General features: G+C 44.6%; 1 protein-coding gene across 1 annotated transcript in view; it reads left to right on the forward strand.

Moving 5' to 3' along the window:
• LOC143989910 (uncharacterized) overlaps positions 1-19748 on the forward strand; it is a 200022-nt gene that overhangs the window by 22548 nt on the left and 157726 nt on the right. The window contains 3 exon segments of the mRNA XM_077490184.1: positions 9102-9209; positions 9483-9617; positions 9706-9829. Coding sequence (XP_077346310.1) covers positions 9102-9209; positions 9483-9617; positions 9706-9829 — 367 coding nt within the window.

Raw genomic sequence — 19748 nt, forward strand, 5'->3', positions numbered from 1 at the left:
GTAAGACATACCTTGATCTTCCAACTTTTCCAGCTGATCACTTCTCAAGTAGTCTTTAATAAATTCAACAAGTTCCATTTCGTTGGTACCAGTCACTGATGGAACGTCCACTTCTCTTTCATCTCCCAGCGTAATAGCAAGGCTATGCAGCTGTTCTTCATTAAGCAGATGAATTTGTTTCCGGATATCCCACATCAGCGCACGATGAGGAGATGCCATCTCTGTTGCAATCTGAAGACTTGCACTCACGAGGCAGACGACTCTCACGACTCTCCTTGTAGCTCTGTAGCAGGCTCACGCTTGTCTCGCGCTTCCCTCTCACTGGTAACACAACGAATCCCGGCACACGAGCCCCCAAAATGTTACCGGCCTCAAAATGTGAATTAAGAGAGCCGATGATTGTAGACGCGATGAGATAAGGTGATCAGCTTGGCGTGGACTGCAAAGAATCACACAAACAACATGAGATATGACCACTGACTTTATGGCTGGAAGTAGTTTAATTTTACATAACAATACATCTTTTACATTTTTATAGTCACATGTTTATAACTATTAACAATATATATAATACCGATTTTAACTAAAGTATTTTAAAACGTAGTTATAACAATGAACATTACTATATTTTATAATATATATATCCCTGTTATTCAGTGTTATAGATAATTATCTTTATCTCTCTGGTACACTTTAAGTGTGCAATAATCATACTGGCAATGCATTGCTTTAATACAAATATTTTCATGGTAGTACTCTTTTTTAACCACTAGATGGTGCACATTGCATGTCTGTATGATGCAATACATAAGCTTTACATACAATAGGTTTTTTTCTATATTAAATAACAGAAAACATGTGCTTCTATAAATCTATGCAATTTTCAATAAATCAGGTTTAAATATACCTATTTAGAAAGGTTTAGTGTTTATCATAGACATTTGTTCTGACTAATGCAGTATTTTCATGTTCTTATGCACTTTTCCCTTGTTTCTCACACATGCTGTTCTATACTTCTAATTACAGCAAAACTATAGCATAAAATCTGCTGAGACTTTTTCTGCATCTACTCAAGATGTTTAGGAATCTTTCTATCACAGGTTAATACAGATTAGGAACAATTTAGAGTACATACCTGCAAAGAATCACACAAACAGCATGAGATATGACCACTGACTTTATGGCTGGAAGTAGTTTAATTTCCAGTCACATGGTGTGTGGCCTTATATAAGACTCTGTTTGTGTACCTTCTCTGCCATCTACTGGTTATTAATAGAATAGAAGGGATATGTTTAGAAATATAAAAAAAATGAATATGTACTTTGCTTTGGGGTGTCTGTTTTGTGACCATATAAACCCCAGTCCGTCACATCTGCACAGCTGCTTTTGGGGCCATCCTGCTTTACCGACCACAGGGAGACCCTCGGACCGTTGCTGTGCCCGCCGAACGAACCGTTGCCATGTCTAAATGGCAAACCGGAGGCAGATCACAGACAGACCCCCCAGGCCAAGATGGCTCCGGCGCAAGGCGTGCAGCCAAAGATCAGTATAAGGAGGCTGCACAGAAGCTCCTGTATGGGGGGAAAACGTATAAAGATGCCCTTGCTGGCCAGACCATATCCAGAGGCACCCCTGGAAGCTCTCTGGAGCCAGATGACACAGTCCCCTTGGAGGATGAGGATGGATTGTCGGCGGCATGGAACACAGTGAGTACTCCTAAAGATAATATGCCTGGGACACAGATCATCATCCCTAATGCAGCTGAAGTAGAGCCCACATTAAGAGACATATTTACTGCTGTAACATCATGCAATCAGTCCATCACTGCTCTCTCTGAAGAGATAAAAGGAGTTAAAGCTGAAATAACTTTTGTTCGCCATGATATGCAAAAACTTAGAGAGAGGACATCTGCTCCAGAAGGCAGGCTGAGTACGGTGGAGGATGACATGGCTCCCATGCAAAGTGATCTAAAATATAATTGTCACCTTACTTAACAGCCTGCTGTGCGACTTGATGAAATGGAAAATCGCATGAGGCGCAACAATATACGTGCTTTGGGAATCCTGGAACGCGCTGAGGGTAAAAACCCGGTTTACTCTATAAAAAACTGGCTAATCTGTACATTTGGCAGAGAATCCCTCTCGCCACTTTTTGCTGTGGAACATACTCACAGGGTGCCTTCTCGTCCTTTGCCCCCGGGTAACCACCCCAGACCCTTTCTGTTTAAACTACTTAATTACAGGGACAGAGACACGATTCTATCTAAAGCAAGGGGCCTGCCTGGTAAAATGGAGATTGATAATTCCAGAATCTCACTGTTTCCGGACTTTTCAGCAGAGCTGCAAAAAAGGAGAGCAACCTTTAATGACGTCAAACGGAGACTCCGAGATCTAAATGTGCAATACGGCATGCTATACCCAGCCCGACTCCGTGTCACTGCCCTGGGCTCGACGCACTTCTTTGACCGTCCTGCAGCGCAGTGGCTGAACTGAGAGGACAACACACTCAAAGCTGCAAGACAACAACGACCACCACTATAAAAATGAAACTTGACCCAGACAAGTTAACTGAAATCGGATTTACACAGGCCCGGCAGAGGGAAAAGGACTCTATATCAGATACCGGTCCACTAGTGCTCCATGTCACCTGCACATGTGAAACCCTATCTGTCAGCTAGAAGCAATTTCTATGGCCTCCCCCCCCCCAGAGTTTCTGTTGGGTGCTATTTCTACTTTAACCTTACTGGTTGAGAGCCCTGTTGGCTCCGTGAATGACACCTCTACGGTTTTATATTTTTTGGTTGTTTTTTTTCTTCTTCTTTTTGCTTTCTTTTTCCTTCAGAACCGCACAGGACGCTTACTACCTGCTCGAGCATCCGAAACTACCTCTGCGACTTCCTGGAGGATCCACTGCTCATGGACTATATATGGGAGCCTCAGGTATCGCTGTAAACAGGTCGCCTATGACTGCTGAGTTAAATTTAATTACGCTTGCCTGCCTTAGTCTACTTGTGTTGGCACCCATACTGTTTATGTACTTAACTGTAATGTTTACAAATGGTGGCTACTATTAGGTTCATCTCATGGAACAATCCGGTGAAAAGACTGGCAGTATTAGGACACCTTAGGGATATGAAGGCTGGAATTGTGTGTCTGCAGGAGACCCATTATGCTCCTGACACCGTGCCTAGCTTTAGTCCTAGAGTCTATACTACCCAATTCCACTCTACATACTCTGCATACGCCAGGGGAGTGAGCGTTCTGATTTGTCAGGATGCACACTTTTCTTGCTCCCAACAAGTTATTGACCCAGGTGGGAGGTACGTTTTTTTACTGTGTAAAGTAGCCCATGCGACATGCATTATTGCCAGTATATACATCCCACCCCCGTACTCAGCTGAAGTTCTCAGGTTCCTCGCTGGGTTTATGGCGCAGTTCCCTGATGTACCCCTGTTGGCAATGGTGGACTTTAATAACTATTTAAACTACAAATGGGATAAGATACCTGTTCCCCCCCACTGTACCTTCCCGGCCGGGTGGAGACACTCCCTTCGCGGCACTACTTACTGAACTTGGACTGACGGATGTGTGGAAGAGAACCCACCCCCAAACCAGGCAGTACTCATGCTGCTGCACAGCTTTTGGGAGCCTATCTCGGATTGACCTGGGGCTGAGGAATTCCACCTTTCTCCCACTGGTAGCAGGCTCTGGGTATGAGGATAGGCAAGTTTCTGACCATTCCTCTCTATGGATTGAGATTACATTACCCAATAGCATTAAACCTAGGGGGTGGAAGCTTAATCCTTTCTGGCTTGCACTCTTTCCATCACCCGATCCCATAGGAGACAGTCTTAAATTTTTTCTGCAAGATAATTTAGGCTCAGCCCCGATGGGAACGGTCTGGGATACGGCTAAGGCCTTTCTAAGGGGGCAGTTTATTACTGTTATTAATGGTATAAAAACAAATACCAAAGCATGGGAACGGGAGGTATACAGGGTACTTAGAGAGTCGGAGGCCGCCTATATTGCCAACCCCTCGGAGGACATCAAAAAGGCCTGGTTGGGGGCACAATCCACGTCTAGCCAACTTGCACTTCAACTAGCAGAAAATAAGAGGTTTTTCTTGCAACAAACGCACTTTGAGGAGGGAGAGTCCACCGGACATGTGCTGGCCCTGTTGACACGGGCCCAGGGATCCGCCCCTATGGTTTCTTCCTTGTGCGACACACAGGGGATAGTCCATATGGACACATCCGCGATATTACAAATTTTTAGGTCATTCTATGCTGACTTATACTCCTCTAAGGTACAACCTAGCGACAATGATATAGCAAACTTCCTTGATAACTGTGAACTTCCTTGCTTGTCTGCCTCGGATGGGGCAATGTTGGATGCTCCGATAACGGAGGAAGAACTAGCACTGGGATTAGAACAAACCCCCAATAGCAGAGCCCCCGGGGCAGACGGGCTTCCATCCGAGGTCTACAAGCGATACGCTGCCATATTATTGCCCACACTACTAAAAGTATTTACTAACGCTTTAGAAATCGGATCACTACCAGACTCCATGAATGAAGCAGTTATAATAGCAATTCTGAAACCGGGCAAAGTAGCATCATCTCCTGATTCATATAGACCCATCTCCCTACTCACGACAGATGTTAAACTGCTTGCGAGAGTATTAGCAACGAGACTGTCCCAGGTTATACAAAAACTGATCCATAGAGATCAGTCAGGTTTTATACCCACTCGATCTACCCCCCAAAACATTAGACGTCTGTTTCTAAATATACAAATCCCAGTGGAAAATCCAGGTAATCAGGCCATCCTCTCGCTGGACGCTGCTAAGGCCTTCGACAGTGTTGAGTAGCCTAACCTGTGGAGGGTCTTGGAGAGAATGGGCCTAGGCAATATATTCATTAGATGGGTTAAACTACTGTACGCCCAGCCGACGGCCTGCATCCGGGTCAATGCAGAACTGTCCGAATCATTTTCGCTGTTTAGGGGCACAAGGCAGGGGTGTCCTTTGTCACCCCTGCTGTTTGCCTTGGCACTGGAACCACTTGCGGCTAGATTGAGAACTGACAATGAGATTATCGGGTTTTAGAAGACACACAGGCACAGATGTGGTGTCATTGTATGCGGATGATACCCTGATATACTTGGGTGACACCCAGGGCTTCTTGACAGCGACCATGAACCTGATTAAACTGTTTGGAACATTATCCGGCTTCTCAATAAATTGGGATAAGTCGGTGCTGCTGCCCTTCTCCCCACTGACAGTACCTCTCCCTGCGTGTGCGGCCATGATTCAAACAGTGACATCCTTTAGGTATCTGGGGGTGCAGGTGTCTCCGGAGGTCACACACTATGCCACTCTCAACCTTTTGCCTTTACTAGTTAAATTCAGAGAGAAATGTAGAGCCTGGTGCAAATTACCGCTATCTGTAGTGGGGAGGGATAACCTTATAAAAATGGTGTGGGCTCCGCAATTACTCTGTATCTGCCATAACTCCCCGATATGGATTCCTAAATGCTGGTTTGACAAGATAGACTCTCAATTTAGGGAACGAATATGGCGCAAAAAGACTGCCAGACTTAGCCTACATACTCTACAATATAAAAAGGAGGAAGGGGGTCTGGCAGTACCACATGCTAGAACATACTTTCTAGCTTCCCAGCTACAACAACTGGGTGGCTGGGGGTTGGATGATCCCCTGGACCCAATACATAGAATACTAGGCACCTTTAACGATACAGACATAGCAATGTCTAATCTGGAGGCAGGATACACACACATGGACAGGGGCTCCCCAACCATCACCTTGTTGAATACCCTTTGGTCGCATGTTAAGTTGTTACTGCAGGTACGTGTTTTTTTAGCGGTCACTCCTATCTGGGGGAATGCTAATTATAGCGAACTTTTCAAACTTAGAGGCTTTAGCACCTGGAGAGAGAGAGAGAGGTATTCGGTACCTTCCACAATTGTACAGTGGACAGGTGCTAAAGTCCTTTATGGAAATGCAGGCGGAATTTGGTATACCACGTAACGACTTTTTCAAATATCTACAACTGCGTCATGCGCTACAGTTGCAATCTCGACTTATGCCACTTCGACTGACTGACCATGCCATTGTGCAAGGGATCCTAATGGAGAGAGAAAAAAAAGGTATGATCTCTAGAGGGTATGACATTATTCTTAATGCACTTCAAGACTCGGCAGGTCTACCGTGTCGGCGGAAATGGGAGGCGGATCTGGGACCGATGGATGAGGAGACATGGAATCTTTGTCTGGCCTCCGCCCCCTTGGTTTCGGCCTCCCAAAAACTGTCACACCTCTATTTATTGCATAGGGTCTACAGAACGCCGGCCAAACTGCATAGCTGGGGTGTCCGTGATACACCCTTATGCCCTAAGTGCATGAGGGACCATGGTGACCTCCTGTATATGTTCTGGAGGTGCACGAAACTGGTACGCTATTGGCACGGGATCCTCGAGACCATTTCTCTGGTATTTTCAGTTGCCATTCCAAAAAACCCTGCGGTTTGTCTGTTGGGCGCCCTGGATGAGGAGTTACTAACCTCGGCCGCTCACACAGCGATAATCTGTTTACTCTACGTTGCTAGAAAACTTATAGCACAGCTGTAGATTACGCCCATCGTCCCCACTAGGCAACAATGGATTTCTCAGGTGAACAATATGCTAATTAGAGAAAAGTTGACCTACCAGCACAGGAATGCACCACACAAATTCTACACAATGTGGCACAATTGGCTGGATGTTCCGGGGCTGGCACCTCATCAACTGATCAAATACAGATTGTTACAGGGATAGATCACATGTCTCTGGCCCCATGCCCTGGAGAAATTTTACCCATTGATTGCCCATAGGTGTGGCAGCGAAAGGGGCTACGCCCTGCTACATAGCATTAAGTATCTGGAAATCGGGGAATGGCTCTGACCTTATGATCCCTGGGTGTTATGTGTTCTGAAGGATTGTTCTTTCTTTCTTTTCTTTTCTCTTTATGTTTTAAATGAGGATATGTCATTTGTGCAATAATGCCATTAGTACTGAATTAATCTACTGTATAATTGTCCCTAGTAGACTATTGGAACATGTTTGACCGAAGTCTCAGCCTTATTGTATTTTTACACTCTTTGATTTTGTATGGCATGTAACATTTTTATATTCAATAAAAACCTATTTGATTTAAAAAAAAAGGATGCATAATAATACACAAAAAATCATGGATAGGTGTAATGGAGTAACCCAAACCCAGCGACGTTTCAGAGATGAGTCGTATTCTTCTTCATCAGGGTTTTTTTTTCAGGTAACACCATATATCTTAATCACTAGATAAGTACATTTTAGCATCCAAAACAATTTTAAAATAAATGCAGAAGAGACATCCTGACGCAGGAGACAATCTGAATCCCGTCCAACCAGATATTCTTTAGAGTATATAGATGGTAAACAAAAAAAGGAAAATTGGAAAAGGCAAGGGAATAATATTGCATTCCCCCACTTAATCACCTATTCTATCAGCCACACTGCAGTCCAAATTATCGGACCAACATGGGGCCTGTTGATTTATTTCAGTGTCTTCAGAGGTGCAGGTGCTGCGAGATCAGCGGGAAGTCATCCAGAATGTTCCATTTGGAATCTTATGACCTTTTTTGCTGTTCTGCATAGACATCTGTGTACACACAACACTTATTGCCCCATACCCCCCCATCACTGTTGTATCAATGGAGTTTACAATCACTCAGGAGGTTGCTTGTGGATAAACAGACTGTTGTTACATCAAGAAAAACAGAGGTTGCTTGTAGCCATAACAAACTGTTGCTACATCAAGAGGTGGCTAAATGCCACCTCTTGATGTAGCAACAGTCTGTTATGGCCACATACAATGTGACTGATTACCTCTAGCCAGTTTGTGTGCAGCAAAAACGCCAAAGAATTGCCAACCCGGGAGACACACTGGTCAGTATTCGAATGGTTAAGTGGTTTCAAGCAAACAACAAATGGCTATGGTCCTGCGAGCTGGAAAATCTCTGTGCAGGGAGAGGCTGGGAGTGCCATTGTCACAGGTATAGTGTGATACTGTCCCCGCCTCTAGTGCGTGCAGCCCCACCCCCGCTTTGTCCTGTCACACCCTCTCACCTTCTACTCCCCCCCTCCCCCACACAGCAACTCTTCCTCGTATATCAGGCCTGCCTGTCTTCTAGTATTTTATAGAGGTTTATGGAAAGCCCAACTCTTCCTCGTATATCAGGCCTGCCCATCTTCTAGTATTTCTATGGAGGTTTATGGAAAGCCCAACTCTTCCTCGTATATCAGGCCTGCCCGTCTTCTAGTATTTCTATGGAGGTTCATGGAAAGCCCAACTCTTCCTCATATATCAGGCCTGCCTGTCTTCTAGTATTTCTATGGAGGTTCATGGAAAGCCCAACTCTTCCTCATATATCAGACCTGCCTGTCTTCTAGTATTTCTATGGAGGTTTATGGAAAGCCCTGCCTTTATGTATACTATGGTGATGGGGGAAGGGGATGTGTGGAGTTTTTGCTGCACACTGTTTACCGCACATCAAAGTGAGGACATGCTGCACACAAAGTGACCCTCCAACATCATTCTAACTCCAAGTGTATGTGGGGAACCCCAAATTTTATAAGAGGTCCTAGAAAAAAGAACGTAAAAAAATAAGAAATATGAACCATAAAAGGCGAACCCCAAAACAAAAGCCTGCTGTATATTTTTTTCCAAACAAGCAATCATGAAAAAAATCCCCCCATAAGTCACAAAATAAAACTACAAACGAGGGGAGGGCACAACAAGTTGAGGTGTGAGGACAATGCTGTGAGTATGGGGGATGGGCAGGGGGAGGTGAGGGATTCAGAAGAATATGTAGCCCACCATTGTAATCTATAGAACGCTATAGCCAAGTATAAAATGTTATCTCTTCCTACACACTGACAATATGGCTGCTGGGATCGAAACCTTTCATAGTGAGGGGGCGGGGTTATCTGTTCCTTCACATTATTGTCTCTTACCAATTAGCTGATCAGAGGCTAAGCAGTGCATTCTCCACTATCTGTCTACAGAGAAACCCGCATATGACCTCATCAATGATGATGGAGGAGGACCGGAGTCACATGACTGAGAGGATACTAAACCTCACCCTGGAGATCATCTACCTGCTGACCAGAGAGGTGAGGAGGATTCTGGGAGGTCACATGACATCACTCTTATCTCTATTAATAAAACACAGACCTGACCGGAGAGGTGGGGAGGATTCTGGGAGGTCACATGACATCACTCTTATCTCTATTAATAAAACACAGACCTGACCGGAGAGGTGAGGAGGATTCTGGGAGGTCACATGACATCACTCTTATCTCTATTAATAAAACACAGACCTGACCGGAGAGGTGAGGAGGATTCTGGGATTCTAACATGATATTCCTATTGGTTCCTCAATACAGAGATTTCCTCTTGTGAAGTCAGGTGATCATATGACCATCACAGTGCCTCCATGTGACTCCCTAAAACCTGAGAGACACAACATGGAGAAGATTCTAGAAGTCACCAAGAAGATGATGGAGCTGCTGACAGGAGAGGTGAGGAGGATTCTGGGAATTCTGGGACATTATCCAGTAACAGACAAGGGATGTGTCTGGATGGTGACGGTATCATTGTGTGTGTCAGGTTCCTATAAGGTGTCAGGATGTCACTGTCTATTTCTCCATGGAGGAGTGGGAGTATTTAGAAGGACACAAGGATCTCTACAAGGACGTCATGATGGACAATCAGCCGCCCCTCACATCACCGGGTAAGAGGAGACTTTATTGTAAAGGAGAGAGCAGTACGGAGGCTCCGCCTAGATCCCCCATCATCTGATAAACACATAGAACAATGTATTCAGTCTCAGGAGATGGGAGGTAGTGATGGATATACTTCCGACGGGACGTTTCGCGAACCGCGACACGGCCAAAAGTTTGCGAACCGCAAAGTTCGCGGCGAACCCCATTGACTTTAATGGCAGGCGAACCTTAAAAACCTCCAGGTCATATTTTCAGCCACTAAAAACTTACTAGCTGTGCACACATAGTCCCACAACATGGACACTGACATAACAAAAGTATTAAGTGAATCTGGGATCGACAACGACAAGCATTCTTTTTTTATCTGTGAAATTTTGACAATTCAGGAGCGCATGAAGGCCATGGAGGAGAGGCAAGGTCAGGCCAGGCTATGAAGGGGGTGCAGGAGATGATCAGTGCTACAGTCAGGACAGCGCAATCCTGTGCCAGTGTCCCAGTGTGCCAACCTGTGCTTGAGCCCCTCCCTCTGCCCGGCCCTTACCCCCACCTATGCAGGGCTCCACTGCGGTGGTCCGGAGGTGCCAGTCCAGTGCTGATCCTCAGCCATGGTGCTGGCACTGCCTGCTGATTGGCTTCTCCGCTGCTATCTCCCTCACTGACACCAGCACTGAGATAGAACACTGATACCAGCACCACGATAGAGACTGAGCACTAACACCAGTACAGTGATAGAGAGCACTGATACCAGCACCGAGATAGAGAGCACTGACACCAGCACCGAGATAGAGAACACTGACACCAGCACCGAGATAGAGAGCACTGACACCAGCACCGAGATAGAGAGCACTGACACCAGCACCGTGATAGAGAGCACTGAGACCACACCAGCACAGAGATAGAGAGCACTGACACCAGCACCAAGATAGAGAGAGAGAGCACTGACACAAGCACCGAGAGAGCACTGACACCACACCAGCACCGAGAGAGAGCACTGACACCACACCAGCACAGTGATAGAGAGTATACAGAATATACTTTGTATCTTTGAAAGAAAGAATATTATACGTGTACAACCCTATATACTGTACACCTATACCAGTCCTTAAAAGGACCTTTGTGGACCTAGTAGCTAGTGATTTGCAGACTGTCCCTGCTCCAAACACCAAACTGTCCCTCAGTCCCTACACTAATAAAAGACAGCTGCAGAATCGGTCAGCAGTCAGCAGTGCTCCATAATATACTTTGTATATTTGAAAGAAAGTATATTATACGTGTACAACCCTATATACTGTACACCTATACCAGTCCTTAAAAGGACGTTTGTGGACCTAATAGTAAGAGCTAGTGATTAAACTGACTGTCCCTGCTCCACACAGCGTCCTGTCCCTACACTGACAAAAGACAGCTGCAGAATCGGTCAGTAGTGCACTCACTCAGCAATCAGCAGCACAGCAGTCAGCAGCAGTGCACCAGAACCCTATACTGTACACCTATACCAGTCCTTAAAAGGACTTTTGTGGACAAAATAGTAATAGCTAGTGATTAAACTGTCTGTCTCTGCTCCACACAGCGTCCTGTCCCTACACTGACAAAAGACAGAATGTAAAATGGCCGCCAGATCAGGTCTATTTATAAGGTAGGGGGAATGTCCAATTGTCCATGTGCTCAAATGTCTCAATTGGCTGTCCTGTACCCCATGATGGATGTGTCATCATGGGTCAAAGTTCTTCACAATGTAAACGCATATGTCCGCCATGCGAACAGTGCCAGAAGTCCGCTGGTTTTGACGAATCGCGAATGAGCAAAATTCACCGCGAACCGACCGCCGGGCGAACCGCAAAGCCATCTCTAATGAGAGGCAGTGGTGTGGGACCTCTGCAACTTGTCTTCAGTAAACATTTAGGTCACCACTGTTTGTTGAATACCAATATTATGAGTCCTGACCCTTACACTGTATAATTTATATTATAAATGTAAATGGTGGAAACTTGTGAGAATGCCATCATCCTGGTCATAAAACAAAATACCCTCCAATGGAGTAATGACTATTTTGGGAACATAACACAAAATACATTCCAAAAACAATATCAATTTTATTACACACAGATTAAAAACTAGATTATAAAAGAATGTGGGTTGGGAACATTTGTGTAATAGCAGTTCAACAGTATGACTACCCAGACCTCAACCAAAACATAATAATGGAATTAGACTCCGGAGGTGTTTTGAAAATGAGGGTTGGCAATCTTCTTCGGGGATACTCATATGGTATATATAAAGCATGGGTGCTCAACCTCCAGCTGTTGCTGAACTACAAGTCCCATCATGCGCCTGCTTTTGGGAGTCATGCTTATAGCTGTCAGCAACTTGCAATGCCTCATGGGACGTGTAGTCCTGCAACAGCTGGAGGGCCACAGATTGGGCACCCATGATATAAGGGTATTCAGGCCATATACCCTGCCTTCACATGGACAAGCCAAGGATCATAAAGACAAGAAATTGTGCCGTCACATTGATGTCTTGGACCTAAGATAGAGGGCTCTGTGATTCAGTCTGCAGAGCCGAGGGGGACATCAAAATAGGACCAGGTAGCCTCAGATAGATCCATGTAATTACACCAGTGAGGGCAAACACCCAGGGGCGGACTGACAACTCATGGGGCCCCCGGGCAATAGGAGATCCTGGGGCCCCCCTGTCCCCGCCCATGTGTTCCCACCCACACTCAAGCCACACCCACACAAATCCCCACAATCATATTGCACTGCCCACACTACATAAGTTTGTGTTTGTAAAGACTCTTTTAAAAAAAAAAAATAACAAACATATATTTACCTCCACTGTGCAGTTCGTTTTGCACAGAGTGGCCCTGATTCTTGTCTTCTGGGGTCCGGCGGTGGCCCTCACGGCTCCTCCCTGCATCAGATAACCCCCTACAAGAAGCGATCGCCCGGGGGGGGGGGGACCTTACGGCATGCTCCTGAGTCCATCTTTTTTGTCTATAGTCACATATTTACATACATGTGCTCATCCGACATAAAGCTTTTCATATAGAGTGTGTGCGGGGGTCATGGGTGTGCTTTACATTTTTTTTTTTTATAATTTTTTTTACTTTATATCATTTTCACTGATCACCAATGTAAGGAACATTCTTCCCACTGATCACCAATGTAAGGGACATTCTTCTCACTGATCACCAATGTAAGGAACATTCTTCTCACTGATCACCAATGTAAGGAACATTCTTCCCACTGATCACCAATGTAAGGAACATTCTTCCCACTGATCACCAATGTAAGGAACATTCTTCTCACTGATCACCAATGTAAGGAACATTCTTCTCACTGATCACCAATGTAAGGAGCATTCTTCTCACTGATCACCAATGTAAGGAGCATTCTTCCCACTGATCACCAATGTAAGGAACATTCTTCCCACTGATCACCAATGTAAGGAACATTCTTCTCACTGATCACCAATGTAAGGAACATTCTTCTCACTGATCACCAATGTAAGGAGCATTCTTCTCACTGATCACCAATGTAAGGAACATTCTTCTCACTGATCACCAATGTAAGGAAAATTCTTCTCACTGATCACCAATGTAAGGAACATTCTTCTCACTGATCACCAATGTAAGGAACATTCTTCCCACTGATCACCAATGTAAGGAACATTCTTCTCACTGATCACCAATGTAAGGAGCATTCTTCTCACTGATCACCAATGTAAGGAGCATTCTTCCCACTGATCACCAATATAAGGAACATTCTTCTCACTGATCACCAATGTAAGGGACATTCTTCCCACTGATCACCAATGTAAGGAACATTCTTCCCACTGATTACCAATGTAAGGAACATTCTTCTCACTGATCACCAATGTAAGGAACATTCTTCTCACTGATCACCAATGTAAGGGACATTCTTCCCACTGATCACCAATGTAAGGAACATTCTTCCCACTGATCACCAATGTAAGGAAAATTCTTCCCACTGATCACCAATGTAAGGAACATTCTTCTCATTGATCACCAATGTAAGGAAAATTCTTCCCACTGATCACCAATGTAAGGAACATTCTTCTCATTGATCACCAATGTAAGGAACATTCTTCTCACTGATCACCAATGTAAGGAACATTCTTCCCACTGATTACCAATGTAAGGAACATTCTTCTCACTGATCACCAATGTAAGGGACATTCTTCCCACTGATCACCAATGTAAGGAACATTCTTCCCACTGATCACCAATGTAAGGAAAATTCTTCCCACTGATCACCAATGTAAGGAACATTCTTCTCATTGATCACCAATGTAAGGAACATTCTTCTCACTGATCACCAATGTAAGGAACATTCTTCTCACTGATCACCAATGTAAGGAACATTCTTCTCACTGATCACCAATGTAGGGAACATTCTTCTCACTGATCACCAATGTAAGGAACATTCTTCCCACTGATCACCAATGTAAGGAACATTCTTCTCACTGATCACCAATGTAAGGAACATTCTTCTCACTGATCACCAATGTAGGGAACATTCTTCTCACTGATCACCAATGTAAGGAACATTCTTCTCACTGATCACCAATGTAAGGAACATTCTTCCCACTGATCACCAATGTAAGGAACATTCTTCTCACTGATCACCAATGTAAGGAACATTCTTCTCACTGATCACCAATGTAAGGAACATTCTTCCCACTGATCACCAATGTAAGGAACATTCTTCCCACTGACCCCCAATGTAAGGAACATTCTTCTCACTGATCACCAATGTAAGGGACATTCTTCCCACTGATCACCAATGTAAGGAACATTCTTCCCACTGATTACCAATGTAAGGAACATTCTTCTCACTGATCACCAATGTAAGGGACATTCTTCCCACTGATCACCAATGTAAGGAAAATTCTTCCCACTGATCACCAATGTAAGGAACATTCTTCTCATTGATCACCAATGTAAGGAACATTCTTCTCATTGATCACCAATGTAAGGAACATTCTTCTCACTGATCACCAATGTAAGCAACATTCTTCTCACTGATCACCAGTGTAAGGAACATTCTTTCTGCTGACCACCAATGTAAGGGACATTCTTCTCACTGATCACCAATGTAAGGAACATTCTTCTCACTGATCACCAATGTAAGGAACATTCTTCCCACTGATCACCAATGTAAGGAACATTCTTCTCACTGATCACCAATGTAGGGAACATTCTTCTCACTGATCACCAATGTAAGGAACATTCTTCCCACTGATCACCAATGTAAGGAACATTCTTCTCACTGATCACCAATGTAAGGAACATTCTTCCCACTGATCACCAATGTAAGGAACATTCTTCTCACTGATCACCAATGTAAGGAACATTCTTCTCACTGATCACCAATGTAAGGAACATTCTTCCCACTGATCACCAATGTAAGGAACATTCTTCTCACTGATCACCAATGTAAGGAACATTCTTCCCACTGATCACCAATGTAAGGAACATTCTTCTCACTGATCACCAATGTAAGGAACATTCTTCCCACTGATCACCAATGTAAGGAACATTCTTCTCACTGATCACCAATGTAAGGAACATTCTTCTCACTGATCACCAATGTAAGGGACATTCTTCCCACTGATCACCAATGTAAGGAACATTCTTCCCACTGATTACCAATGTAAGGAACATTCTTCTCACTGATCACCAATGTAAGGGACATTCTTCCCACTGATCACCAATGTAAGGAAAATTCTTCCCACTGATCACCAATGTAAGGAACATTCTTCTCACTGATCACCAATGTAAGGAACATTCTTCTCATTGATCACCAATGTAAGGAACATTCTTCTCACTGATCACCAATGTAAGCAACATTCTTCTCACTGATCACCAGTGTAAGGAACATTCTTTCTGCTGACCACCAATGTAAGGGACATTCTTCTCACTGATCACCAATGTAAGGAACATTCTTCTCACTGATCACCAATGTAAGGAACATTCTTCCCACTGATCACCAATGTAAGGAACATTCTTCTCACTGATCACCAATGTAGGGAACATTCTTCTCACTGATCACCAATGTAAGGAACATTCTTCCCACTGATCACCAATGTAAGGAGCATTCTTCCCACTGATCACCAATGTAAGGAACATTCTTCTCACTGATCACCAATGTAAGGGACATTCTTCCCACTGATCAACAATGTAAGGAACATTCTTCCTACTGATTACCAATGTAAGGAACATTCTTCTCACTGATCACCAATGTAAGGAACATTCTTCCCACTGATCACCAATGTAAGGAACATTCTTCTCACTGATCACCAATGTAAGGGACATTCTTCCCACTGATCACCAATGTAAGGAACATTCTTCCCACTGATTACCAATGTAAGGAACATTCTTCTCACTGATCACCAATGTAAGGGACATTCTTCCCACTGATCACCAATGTAAGGAAAATTCTTCCCACTGATCACCAATGTAAGGAACATTCTTCTCATTGATCACCAATGTAAGGAACATTCTTCTCACTGATCACCAATGTAAGGAACATTCTTCTCACTGATCACCAGTGTAAGGAACATTCTTTCTGCTGACCACCAATGTAAGGAACATTCTTCCCACTGATTACCAATGTAAGGAACATTCTTCTCACTGATCACCAATGTAAGGGACATTCTTCCCAATTTTTCTTTATTAAAAGTCTTGCAATCAATAATCATAAAATCACAATATATAAATATACATAAATATATACACATTTACATAAATTAAAATAAATATAGCAAATCTGCTCTCAAACCAAAAAAATACTTTACAGCAATAACATAAATCCTATTACGACTCACACCATTACACCAGACATCAAACTTGTGAGGTTAAGAAACAAACCTGTACCCATTATGCATGCAGCCCTTCTTCAAAAAGAAGATACTAACCAAAAAAAGCTAAGGGAGTGAAAGAACCAGAAAAAGAAAAGAGCTCCTCACCCAGAGATGGGCAGTTCACCAAAGGCAGGTCTGATATTCCTCCACGCCCTTATCCAGACTGCCCGAGGCTCCCTGCCCTTCTCAAGACCCCGAATTTTCCCAACCTCACCCAGAATATCGTGCACCACCACCTCAACAGAGAGGACTTTCTTCCGCAGGGTAATCTGGCACCGTGCATTCCATGTGAAGTAACGGACAACTATACTAACTAAAAACAGTGTATCCAAATCAAAATCCCAGTGAGTCGGGAATGCCCCATACACCCACTCCGCATAACTCATGCGATAGAAAAAGGGGATGCCTAGAGCCCTCCCCACCCTTTTATACACCTCTATGTTAAAGGGACACTGGAGCAAAAAGTGGTCCATAGACTCCACTTTACCAACACACTCCGCTCTAGGACAATCCCGATCATCCACAGGGCGATGCTTCAAGTTCCCTCTCACATAGAGCCTTCCATGGAAGGCGAGCCAGGCTTGATCCCTAAACTTCAAGGGGATTCTTTCTAAATTGATTAAACGCAACCCTTCCCTCATTACAGAGCCTGGGCAATCCCTTAAGGCCAGTGACACACTGAAAGCAGAGCCCAAAATCCTCTTCTCCAGAAGCTTCCTGGGGAGGGACTTGATATCCTCCACTGTCACCTGCCACTGCCGAAGTATTTTCAGACACGGGGCAACATAAGCCGGGAGCTTGCCATGTCGGACTCTCAGACTTTTCACTGGCCCGCCATCTTCCCAGGATCGCAGAAAAGGCCTAAAACAAGATTGAAAAATACCCACCCATCCCAGCGGGTTCTCTGCTAGCATGTTACCAAAATTGTACTTTAAAAACAGCAGAGAAAAGAAAACTATTGGGTTGACCATTCCTAGGCCACCCTCCCGCCTAGACAGGTAAGTTACATTGCGTTTGATCAGGTTCAGCCTACTTCCCCATAACAGTTGGAAAAAGCAGCTGTACACCCTTGCATAGAGAGATACTGGCAAGATACAGACAAAGCTGACATATAAAAAAATTGGGACCAGGTACGTTTTGATCAAGTCAACCCTCTCCCTCAAAGAAAGCTTCCATTTCTTCCAACTTGCTACTTTGGCATTGGCACACACCAACCTGCTTTCCCAATTTCGATGACCATAGTCACCAGGACCAAATTTGATGCCCAACACTTTAATTTCCTGCTGGGGCTCTGGGAAGGCATCCGGAAGTTCGAAGCTTTCACCTTCCTCACCCATCCAGAAAACTTCACTCTTTTCATGGTTGACTTTAGAACCAGAAGCCTCCGTGTACTGCTCTATCATAGAGACCACCTCCTGCGCCTCCTCCGTTCCAGAGACAATAACAGACACATCATCGGCATAGGCCACGACCTTCAAAGGTGGCACACCAGCAATGCCCAAAGGCACCCCGCACAAAGATCCACTCTCTAGCCTTCTTATGAAGGGGTCGATTGCGAATACATATAACAGGGGGCTCAGAGGACATCCCTGGCGCACACCAGAGCCAACCTCAAAAGGCCGTCCAACCCAACCATTAACCAGTGGGAAGCTCTCAGCCCCTTTATATAATGTCTTCAGCCAATCTATAAACCTCCCCTGCAGGCCGTATCTACCAAGTAGCAAATACAGGTACTCGTGATTGACTCTATCAAAAGCCTTCGCCTGATCCAATGCCAGCAAGTACTTTCTCCATCCAGCAGCCCTGCATCGTTCCAAAGCCTCCCGGACAGCTAAAACCGCTGAAAAGGTACTTCTACCTTGGACCGAGCAGTGCTGATGACTGGACAACAAATCGCCTGCCACTGACGACAAGCGCCAAAAAAGAATCTTCGCCAAGATCTTTCTATCAACATTGAGAAGACTGATGGGGCGCCAGTTCTCAATCATTGAGGGGTCTTTACCTTTTGACAGAAGAATCACAGCGGATTGCCTCATGGAGGGAGGGAGCGAACCCTCTTCTAGACAGCTGTTATAAACCTCCGCTAAAAAGGGAGCCAGAATGGACTTAAAACACTTGTAGAATTCAGCTGTCAACCCATCTGGCCCAGGCGATTTTTGGGTAGCCAGCTTCTCTATAGCATGAACTACCTCATCCACTGAAATTGGTTCTGTCAAATCCATCAAAGGCAATGTACCATTTCCCAATCCTGGAGTAGAATCCAGAAAGCTTTCCATCTTGTCCCGACAAAGGTCCTTTCTTCCCAGAAGGTCTGCATAATATGATCTGAAGATCTCCAGGATCCCTGATCTGGACTTCACCAGGGAACCCGTACTATCCCTCAGGCCTATGACCGTCTTAACTGCTATGCCTTGCTTACAGTTCTGGTAAGGATCAGGCGAGTGATATTTTCCATAATCCCTCTCCAGAACCAAGGAGGCATGCCGGTCGTATTGACACTTTCTAAGAAGAAACTTCACCTCAGAGATCTCCCCTGGATCTCCTCTATACGAGACAAGACGATCAAGCTTCCTCCGCAAATGCTGGTAGGCAATGTACATACCAAGCTGCTTCTTCTTACTTATGGCCTTGAAAAGTCCAATCGCCCTTTGTTTCACAAGCTCCCACCACTCTGACTTAGTGCTGCAAAAGTCCAGAATAGAAACCTGTGCCTGGAAAAAATCCTCAAAGGATTGTCTTACCTCTACATCTTCCAGGAGAGCCGAATTCAGTTTCCAGGTACCCCTTCCCCTGGGTGGAGTGTCCGAGGCATTCAGAGTCACAGACAGCATACAGTGGTCAGAGAACTCCACCGCCCTCAACTCAGGAGCCGAGAAAGCAGAGTTCTCCTTTAAAAAAAACCTATCTATCCTACTCTGACTATTCCCTCTCTGAAATGTGAATCCCGTGCTGCCAGGGCAGTGCTTAATATGCACATCTACCAGGCCTGCTTGTCTCACCATATCTCTAAGAAAAACGCTATCGTACGCCAGCCTGTCT

The sequence above is a fragment of the Lithobates pipiens genome, unplaced genomic scaffold (assembly GCF_037356315.1).
Source record: "Lithobates pipiens isolate NorthernLeopardFrog02 unplaced genomic scaffold, aLitPip1_a1.2 Scaffold_18, whole genome shotgun sequence".
Taxonomy (NCBI): domain Eukaryota; kingdom Metazoa; phylum Chordata; class Amphibia; order Anura; family Ranidae; genus Lithobates; species Lithobates pipiens.